At 64.2% G+C, this 9,978-nt stretch overlaps 1 protein-coding gene across 1 annotated transcript; it reads right to left on the bottom strand.

Annotated features, from left to right (window-relative positions):
• Positions 1-5,593: 5,593 nt before the first annotated feature.
• On the bottom strand, positions 5,594-6,790 carry EMIHUDRAFT_42691 (hypothetical protein; the record flags this gene model as incomplete). Its single annotated transcript, XM_005761807.1, has 4 exons — positions 5,594-5,715; positions 5,771-6,014; positions 6,104-6,154; positions 6,227-6,790. Coding segments are annotated over 4 exons (981 nt in total), but the record flags the coding sequence as incomplete, so codon positions are not given.
• Positions 6,791-9,978: the final 3,188 nt, after the last annotated feature.

The following is a 9,978-nucleotide window of genomic DNA, read 5'->3' as shown; positions in this document are numbered from 1 at the left end:
ACAGCTGTTACCCGAGTATGCCAAAGGAAGCGATGCGGGTGGCAATGAGAGACATTCTAAATGATGTGCGCAATAATCTGCCATCTGGCGCGGGAGAGGACCCGAGAATACTTGTACCGAAGCGAGGCAAGAAGAAGTGCTCGTGGGCACAACAAGGGGAGGTGTGGGGACACGCATCGATCAGCTTCTCGACGATGCTCGAGGTGATCGATTTCGATCTGGATAACTGCTACGTCATCACGTATGACGGACGCCTGCTAAAGCAGGCCCGCGGGATCCCGATGGGGAGTGCGCTCTCGCCACCGCTGGCGATAGGAACTCTCGCATGGATGGAGCAGGAATGGATGCATACGCTTGAAGATGATGTCAAAGCCCGATTCCGTATGAAACGATACATGGACGATGTGATTACGATAACTGCAAAGGACGATAGTGTGTGGGATGTCGACCGCTTTCGGGAGGACTTCCGCCGTTCTGAATGCTACTGGGCTCCTTTGAAGCTAGAGGCAGCAGAGAGCGCCCATTTCTTGGAAACGACTCTCGAGCTCGACCCAAGCGGAAGCTTCCGGACGAGACTCAAGAACGTGAACGAGGAGTGCGAGGCGGTACCCCGGGTGTGGCGCTACCATCGTTGGGATAGCTTCACATGCGCGAAAATGAAGGAGGGAATCGTTGTTGGATGCCTGCTCAAGGTTGTCGCAATGGCGAGCGATGACGAGGGATTCACGCTCAGCGTGACGAGCAAGCTCAGGGAGTTTACGGCGCTCGGATACCCCTCACACGTGCTTAATGGGGCTATCGGGCGCGCGTTTGCCCGGACAAGAGACGAGCGGCTCCTTCGGGCCAGACTATGTTCACAACGGTGGGAGGCCAACCTCTAGCCATGTGAACCAAAAAGAAAAAATATTCTCAAAGCCAGTCAGAGCACCGTCCAAAGGCGGGTGCTGTCGACTAAGGGACAATCTTGTCTGTCGGCAGCCGAACTTGTGATGGGACACCCTCGGAATCCAACTGCGTACTACTTGGCTAGCACGCTATTGGCATACCGACGGCTAAGGCCGAAATCGGTTCACACCTGCTCTTGCAGGTGTGAACACAAAGGATTCGCTGTATCTACTCAGCTGCTCCGCTTACACTTACCTGTGAAGCGTGAACAGCGGATTTTGAATCAGCGTTCTCCTTGAACGATATCGGTGTCGAAACACCGCTCTGACAGCGCTCACAGTCGGTTAGGCGCCAGCTGGTCGGCGCCAGCGCCATTTGGCTGCTTGGTTTAGATCTTTACACGCGGAGCTCCTCCTGCAATGCCTCAGCACCACACCATCATCGCCGGCGTCATCGGGGCCGGGGTCACCTTGGTGGCGGCGCACCAGATGCTGGACCAGCGGCGCGCGCAGGCAGAGGCGGAGGAACGGGAGGCCGAGTTCCAGCGCCGAACCGCTGCGCACGAGGAGCAGAACGAGCGCGCGCGGGCGGAGGGCGAGGAGAGGGAGCGGATCGAGGAGGATATCTTCATCCGCGGCATGATGCACCTTGCGGAAGCGATGCACGCGGGGCTCGTCCAGGAGGTGGCTCGCCTCGCCAGGCGGCTCGAGCAGTCTGCGCGCTCAGCGCTGGCGCTACCGCTCATCAAGCTGGACGGCGGCGGCGACTCGGCGGCCGAGGTTGTCATCGGCTTCTGCCTCGCGCTCGGTTCGGATCTGGACCCTCTCAAAGCACTGGTCTCGCACCCGCCGCCTGGCACTGCTATGGGCAGCCTCGGCGCAGCCTCGCTCGGGGCTCTGATTGCACTGCTCCGGGAGAAGAGCGCGTCGCCGTCGCCGGGCGGGGAGAAGTGGATCGGCGATGTGTCGCTTGAGGTGGCAATGATGCTGGTCTACTCGTTCGACGCGCGTCGCCACAGCGATGGGCGGGGAGAGCCGGCGGCGCGGGTCATCGACTGGGTCGTGCCCTCGGACCAGGATTCGACGGCATCACCGCAGGAGAGGCGGCGCGCAGCTGTCCTCGCCGCCCGCAAGCTTGGCCTCTTTGCTGCGCCTCGCAACGCCTTCCGCTTCGAGGAGAGCTCGAGGGGGATGGGCTGGTACACCTGCCCGTGGACGAGCAATCTGCAGGACAAGGCGCGCCAGGCGGCCGACGAGTGGGCAGAGGGGACTGAATGGCGCAAAAGTGAGCTGCTCGTCACAAACTTCGACCTGGCCGTCGTCGGCAACGGCCGCCTGGCGCGCTCCGGGTTTCGCATCGGCTACAGCGAGCAAGAGCGAGGCAAGTACACGATCAACTTGCAGGACGTCAAAGGGAGGGGTGCGCAGCCCCTCTCGGTGCGCCAGGTCGACGTCAGTCTGTGCGCCTACGTGCTTGCGAGCAAGCAACTCGCCACAACGTGCTCTGTGCTGGCGGATCGGCTGCAAGAGGCGCTCGACGAGGCGCAGCGCGGGGGCGGCGAGGGCACAGTCTCGCTCGAGCACTGCTGCGCCCTGTCGGGCTCGCTGGAGGTGGCCAAGCACGGCTTGCTTCGAAAGCTGCGGGACTTCGACGAGGACTTGCTCGCCACGCACGAGCAGCAAGTCCGAGAGCAGATCCGGGCGGGCTTGCTCCGCTCGCTCGAGGGTGCCTGCACGTGGGAAGGCGGCGAGCCCGTGCCCGCGGCGGTCCTCAGGACGGAGGTTGACAGCTTCGCGGACAGCTACTGCAGCCTCCTCAGCTTGCGGCTGCAGCTCACGCCGCGGCTCGACAACGGCCGAACCCCGTCCCAGTCGGTCGCGCCCCAGGCCGTGAACATGGCCGTTTTCGATCGCCTCCCGTGGATGAATTCCATGCCGCCGGAGCGGCTCGCGATGCGAAGGATCCTCGAGGAGGACGAGAAGCGGCGCGACGACGCTGCGCACACCCTCGGGTCGCTGCCCGCCTGGTATCGCCGGGCATACGCCGGCGCTCTCCTTGCCTTGTACGGTTTGTTTGTCTACTGGTGGTACCTCTGCTTGGCGCTCGTGGTGCCCATTGTCAGGCTCCTCGGCCCGTGGGGCTCCATCAGCATGGACGTGGCCACGGTCGACGCCGGCCCAGACCCGGTCGTCGCAAACTTCAACGTCGGCTGGACCCTCGTGATGTTGCTGGCAGCCGCTGCCTTCGGACTCTACACGATGAACACCCTATTCGTAGCCCTCGTCCACTACCGGCTCGTCAAGGCTACCGACACCGTCCGGCACAGCGCTAGCGCCCCGTGGCTGATGTTCGGGCTGCGGTACGTCGGCGTCCAGCGCGAGAGCTTCGACGCGGCCAACTCGCTTCGCTTCGACGTCTTCGGGCGTCTCGCCAGCTGGAGGCGCTGGCCGCAGCCGCTCTACCGCGATCTCTCCGACCTCGAGGCGGACTGCGCCGGCCAGTTTGGGGTGTGGGTCGGTCGGCTCGCCTCGACCCGCTTCAACGAGGCTGCAGCAGTGAACAGAACGAGGCGGCGCCGAGGACAGCGCCGCTTCACGCCTTTGGCTGTGAGCAGGCGCTCCGGCGCAGGGCCATCGGATGCCACGAGGCGGTGCTGCTCATTGAGGACCTCCTTACAGCAGCCAGGGCGGCGAGGCGCGCGGCGGCGAAGCGCGCGGCGGGCGGCGGCGGCGGGCGGAAGCGTAGGCCGAGGGCGCCGCGGGAGGAGCGGGGCCGGCGGTCGGTGTGGAGCTTTGCGGTGCACCTGTTCCGGCGGCGAAGGAGGCGCTGGCGGGGGTCGGATGCGAGGCCATGTCTACGACACGTCCACGGCATGTCCGAGACGCGTCCCTTAGGCGCAAGCGGAAGGCGGGCGAGGCGCGGCCGATGGAGTGGGACGGAGTGGTGGGGATGGCCGGGCGAGCCGAGCGATCTGATGGATGGGGAGCGATGTGCGATGAGTTTGATTAGGTGCGGAGGCCGGGCGAGGGGGCCGTGGCCGCGGTCGGCGAGGCTGCAGACAGCGACGGCGAGGACGAGGGCGAGGAGGCGGAGGAGGCGCGGCAGAGCGTTGAGGAGGACGGCTTCGTTGGCTTCGCCCTGCCGGGCACGCCCGCCCGAGCAGGGCGCGCTGCTCGGGCAGTGACTACACTCTCTTCACAGATCCTGCTGTGAAAAGGCACCCTGCACGAGCAGACACGTCTGTTTCGCGCTGTGAGCCTCGTCTCTTCACACACGCCCGGCTGTGGCTAGGCACGCTCGAGGAGCAAGACGCGTTTCTCGCGCTTCCCGTGCACGAGGACAGCGAGGCGGCGGCGGAGGCTGCCTCCTCCTCCTCGCTGCTCACTGTGGCGTTTGGCGACGCGATGGCGCCGCTCGAGCGGGCATACCAGCCCGGCTCTCGCCTCGGCTGGAGCGGCGACGGGGAAGCGGAGGGGGCGGCCCTGCGGTTTGGCGTGGGGGCTCGCGTCGAGTGCCAGATGGGGGCGGGGCGGTGGGCGCCGGGGCGGGTGACGGAGGTTCAGTGCGAGGTCTGGTCAAGCAGCTGCGAGAGAGGAGCCATCTCAGGAGCTTCTCGGAACGTCCCTGTAGGCGGGGTACGAGGACCGCGACGGGGAGGAGTACGCGTATCAGGCGAGGAGCCCTCCTCTCGCTCTCCCACTCTCTCCCTCGTCCCCCCCCCCCCCCCTCTTTCTCTCCTCTATCGATGCTCCGCCCACGCCCACGCCCCTCTCCCCCTCCCACCAGGTCCAGCTGGATGATGGCGACTCGATCAAAGCTCAATTGCAGGACGACGAGACCCTTCTCCGGAAGCTTCTCCGAGCCTTCCCATAGGTGACCTGATCAAAGCTCCGCTGGACGACGACGAGTGCATCCGCGCGGCGAGGAGGGCGCCGGTGCGACGCCGGACAGTCGAGAAATGCTCAAGGAGCCTTCTCGGAGCCGGCTCCGAGCCTTCCTGCAGGTGCGAGGCCGCACGGTCAAGCAGCTGCTGGAGGAGGGGGGCTGGGTCCTGCGGCGCGGCCGCAAGCACCGCATCTACAAGCGCACGGTCGGCGGGGTGAGCCAGACGTACACGCAGGCGGCGACGCCGTCGGACAGGCGGTCGGCCCAGCCCGGATCGATGAGAACTGAGTATAGTACTAGTTGATTGCTTCGCTTTCGGACAGGCGGGCGGTCCAAAACCAGCGCGCGCAGCTGCGGCGGCTCGACGACCGGGTGGAGGAGGGGACAGGGGCGGCGGCGGCGGCGGCGGCGGCGGCGGGAGAGGTGGGAGAGGGTGAGGGGGCCGCCGAGGAGTGTGCGGGGGCGGGGGGAGGCACAAGTGGCTCTAGTGGCGTGGGGGGCGGAGCCGCGCAGCGGAGGGGCAAGGGGAAGAAGAAGAGCGGCAAGGGCAAAAGGTCCTGGTGAGAGTTTTACCTGTGTCAACCTGTGTGTTTTTGTGTATGAGAAGTGACAATAATTCCGGTTTGATCGCGAGCTGTGTAGAGTCTAGAGACGCAAAAGTGTCGTCGCAACTCGCAAAAGACAGGCAGAGACAAGAGAGTGAAAGAGAAGGGCGTGGTCATTTCCCTCGCCAGCGTTCGAGCGCGCACGTGTCGTGCGCTTCCGCGGTGGCCTTGTCCTCAATCTGAAAGCAGGTATGCTCGCAGGCTAGCGACGCCGCCGCCGCCTCGGCCGCACGCAAGACGGCGCTGTTGTCCGCCCCTGATCCGACCACGAGGTGCGCCCACATGTTGCGTTTCGAGCTGTTAAGCGACCAGATATGCACGTCGTGCACGCCGATGACGTCTGGGATATTGGCCAGCAACATCCGCGCATGGTCGAGGTTGACATCCTCCGGCACCCTGCGGAGGGAGGGAGGGGGTGTGCCAAGTCCTACAGAGCGGGGTGCTTGGTGTGCATGCGCGCCCTGCCATCAGCATATGAACCGCCTCCTTGACCGTGCTGTAGGTGGTCACGATGACCAGGATGGAGAAGAGGTACGTGCAGACCGGGTCGATTCGATACCAGTACGAGATACCATTCTCATCCAGCCAGCGGTCCGAGAAGGCCCATATGAGCGCCGCAGCAACGCACACACCGACCGACTGAGGCAGAGGCAGCGCTGTGGGTGGATGGCTCACGCGACGTGGCGCGCGCGGCACGAGAAGGAGGCAAGGGTGGGCGGCTGTCCCACCTGCACAATGTCCCCGATCACATGCACCATGGCCGCCTTGAGAGCCATCGACTCGGTCGCCGTGGAGGTGTCTGCGTGCTCCTCACCAGCTCTGTGCGCGTGGCCGTGCGAGGCGGCCTCGACGTCAGTGCTGTGGCCGTGCTCGGCGTGGCCGTGCTCGGCGTGGCCGTGCTCGGCGTGGCCGTGCTCAGCGTGGCCGTGCTCGGCGTGGCCGTGGCCGTGCTCGCCGTGGCCGTGCCCGCCATGCCCGCCATGGCCGTGACCGAGGACTTGCATAAGCACAAAGTTCATCGCGAGGCCGAGGAGTGAGACCCAGAACATCACCTTGCCGTCAACAACCTCCGGCTCGACCAGGCGGTTGGTCGCCTCAAAGACGAGCATCGCTGTCATCAGCCACACAATGGACACTGAGACCAGCGCTCCAAGAACCTCGGCGATGTGGAAGCCAAAGGAGTACTTTGAGTTGGCGGCGCGGCTCGTGAGATATAACGACATGATGCCAACGAGGAAGCCGGCGACGTCGGACAGCATGTGTGCCGCGTCGGTCATCACGGCCAGCGAGTGGGCGACGATGCCACCAATCACCTCAGCAATCATGAAGAAGAGGCACAGCCCGGTCCCAGCCAGCAGCTTCATCTGTGCAATCTCCTTCTCCGACTTGCCCGCGAATACGCTCTCCAGGCTCCCCTGAGCGCTCGTGAATGCGGCGGCTGCGGCGCCTCTCGAGCTATCGATGGCTTCGCTCATGCCGTCCTTGGCGCTGCCAATCAGCGGCGCCACGCCCTCCTTCAGGGATGCGAGTTTCTCCTTTGCACCGCCCACCATCGGCGCCATGCCCTCCTTCACGGATGCAATTTTCTGCTTGGCACTGCCAATCAGCGGTGCCGACAGGTCCTTCAGCGACTGCCCCTCCATGCCGCGCGGTTCCCCGTTCCCGTCCGATATCCCTCTCGATGCTGCCCGTCGGCGTCGGGGTTTAGTTCACAGCCTTGTTATGAGACTAGTGTGGGACCTGCAGCGGGTACCCGCCTTTTTCTCCTGGCACACAGGTCCTCACTTATCCTCCACCGACGTTCGAGGAGTGGAGAGTGCTGTCGGAGTGCTGTCGGATTTACCTCGCTCGTAACATTTTTCGTAATTAATAATTCGTGATGTAAAGCTCTTCCGATGTTCCATTCGCATTCCAGCCAGGCTCGAGTCCCAGGCACCGTCCACAGTCTCACAGGGGGTCGGTGCTTGATCCGGCGCCCGACGCCCGGCGTTGCGAGGCACGCGGTGTGCCCGACGGGTTCGCGCGGTCGCGGCGAAGGCTAAAGAGGCGGTCCTTCAAACGCTGGAATGCCTCGTTCTGCTTTCGCGTCGAGCCCTCCAGCTCGCCGCCACCGCCGTGGTCGCGGAACCACCGCTCCTGCAGGAACTCGTCCTCAATGACAATGTCCGTGGCTACCGGTGCGGGCGAGAGCGGGCGATGCATTTGCTGCTGTCGGCTGAATGATGCGATGGTCCACTCGCAAGTCACTGGCACCGTCGCGCCTCTCGGCACCTCGTCCCAAGGCCGGCCGTAAAATAAGGAGATGCGCCCCTGCAACTCCAGCGCGCGCTCCTGGTCAAGCTCATATGCGTCGCTGTCGTCAGGCGCCTCCTCGCGTGGCCGCCTCACTGGCGAGTCCGGGTAGGAGAAGTAACAGTCATCCCCGTAGGCGGGCGAGCCAGGCGGTGTCGGACCTCCACCGCCTGGAGCAAGCTGCGCCTCGAGCCACGCCTGTGACGCCTCTGAACCCGGGTCGCGCAGGTATGCATCGGCCTCAGCAGCATCGCCCGTGTAAGCTTGATACGCGCAAGAGAAGTTTACACGGCGGTTGCGAAAGTTGGCCATGCTGCCACGGGTGGAGAGGCCCCAATCACCAGTCTCAGAATCTTGGACCCAAATTTTCTCTGAAGCGTGTGCGAGGTCGTCTTGCTTCTCTCGCTCAATCCGCTCGGCACGCTCGAGTTTAGCCCGCTCCTCATGCCGATCGGCCTCGACGCCATCCCAGCCCTCCGGCACCCAATCCGAGCCTGATGGCTGCCCATCGTTGGCGCGCGGCTCCAAAAGCGCCTCGTCGAAGTAGTCGCAGGTGACTCCGGGCACGTCTGGGGCGATGCATACGCCATCGTAGGTGCACATGCACGCACCCTCGCACATGCAACTGTCCATGTACTCGAGCCGGGCGCGCTCGTACGCTTCGGATGCGCACCACTCGGTGATGCGTTCACCGTCGATCGGCTGTCCAGCTTGCTGTGGGTCGAGCAGCCAGTCGCGGAAATCCTCAACCTCCACCACGCCGAGAGCTGCCTCCAACGCGACCTTTGCCACCGCAGCGTCAAAGGTGATCGGTGCTGGCTGTGATTCCTTGCTCTCACGCTGCTCACGGCGGCGTCGCTGCTGGTCGGCCACTCGTTTCGTCGCCCGCTCCCCTTGCGACATGGCGGCGGCCCTTCGCTTTGCGCTGCTTGCGAGCCCAGCGGTGATCTGGTGATGCTGTGCTGTCGGCTGCGCTTGCCGGATGACTCCCCCACGACGCCTTCCTGCGTGGGGCCGTGGTCGCCTTCCTGCGTGGTCGCCTGCGTCGCATCCTCGTCGTCGGTGGCCGGTGGCGGTTCGCGCTCTCGCTCCTTGCCCCCCATGCGCGCCGCGGCTGTTGGCTCCCGAGCTGAGGCTGCCGCCGATTTGCGGTGGGACGGCCGAGTTTGAATGAGCTGGTTCGCGGCTTCAAGAGCGGTCGGCGCTCCGGGACAAGAGACTTATAAGGGTAGAAGAAAATACGTCCTTTCACAGATGGTTGGATAAGAATTTTACGGGGAACAACTCTCTTTCACAGCAGCAGACAGGCTCGACACAGGCGCGCGGACTGGCGCGTGCTAGGACTAACACAGGCCCACCGAGGAGGTTGATAAGAAACAAGAAGCTGATGCTTTTTGCACGGCTGAGCCCCCCCCCCCCCCTCCCCCGCCTCCCCCGCGCCCATTCCCTGTCCTCTCACCGGTACACACTCCGTCAGAGCCCTATCCCCTCTTGCACAACAGGATTTTTGACAATTAACCAGAGGAAATACATACCCCCCACTGCCTCCCGCAGGCGAGAAAGGACTAAATTCAAATCAATGGGCTCGCCCATACCGGAGTGGTTCGACTCCACGCAAACCCGGAGTGGTGAGGGGCTGGTCGCGCGATGTTCTCAGGCCCAGTGAGGTAGTGCATCCGACGGTCCGGATCCTGCTGAGGCTAGTGCCATTTCACTCTGACACGCTAATCTTGAAAACGTCTCCAACGGAGCTCCGTGTTGCATCCAGCGCCCTCCCCCGCGCTCCCTGCGGCCATGGCCGATGATCCTAGTATGAGAGGTCATCTGGCTACCGCGAGAGCGACCCAACTCGTCGACATCGTCCGATGATGGTGCCTCAAAGTCAGCCTTCGGAGGCTATCGTGGGGTCGAGCCGGCAGTAGCCGTGACATGTGGTTCCACCACCCCTCGTAGGCTTTGCCTCTGATCGCCACCGTTCCCAGGCTGCCTAATGGGATGGAAAGGAAGGCTCGGCGAGCGTATAGAAGCGTGCTCGACCTCGACGTGGCAGCCTGCACGGCAGCGCTGGCGGGCGCGATGAGCGTCGTGCCACCTGACCCGAGACGGGTCGCAGGCGTCGTACTGAGCGCGTCGAGACCGTGTCCTGATGTGATCTGCACGGGTAAATCACGTCGGCGTCAAAGGAGCGACGTGCGACCTGTCAGAGCTTGATCTCCGATCTCAGCGGCGTCGAGTCGTCTCCGGCGCGCGACAAAGGTACATCCACAGGTCGCGCAGAGGCAGCTGCGACCCCGCTGAGTGGACGGGCGCA

The sequence above is a fragment of the Emiliania huxleyi genome (genome assembly GCF_000372725.1).
Source record: "Emiliania huxleyi CCMP1516 unplaced genomic scaffold EMIHUscaffold_7, whole genome shotgun sequence".
NCBI lineage: Eukaryota > Haptophyta > Isochrysidales > Noelaerhabdaceae > Emiliania > Emiliania huxleyi.
This window is presented reverse-complemented; position numbering and strand designations above follow the sequence as displayed.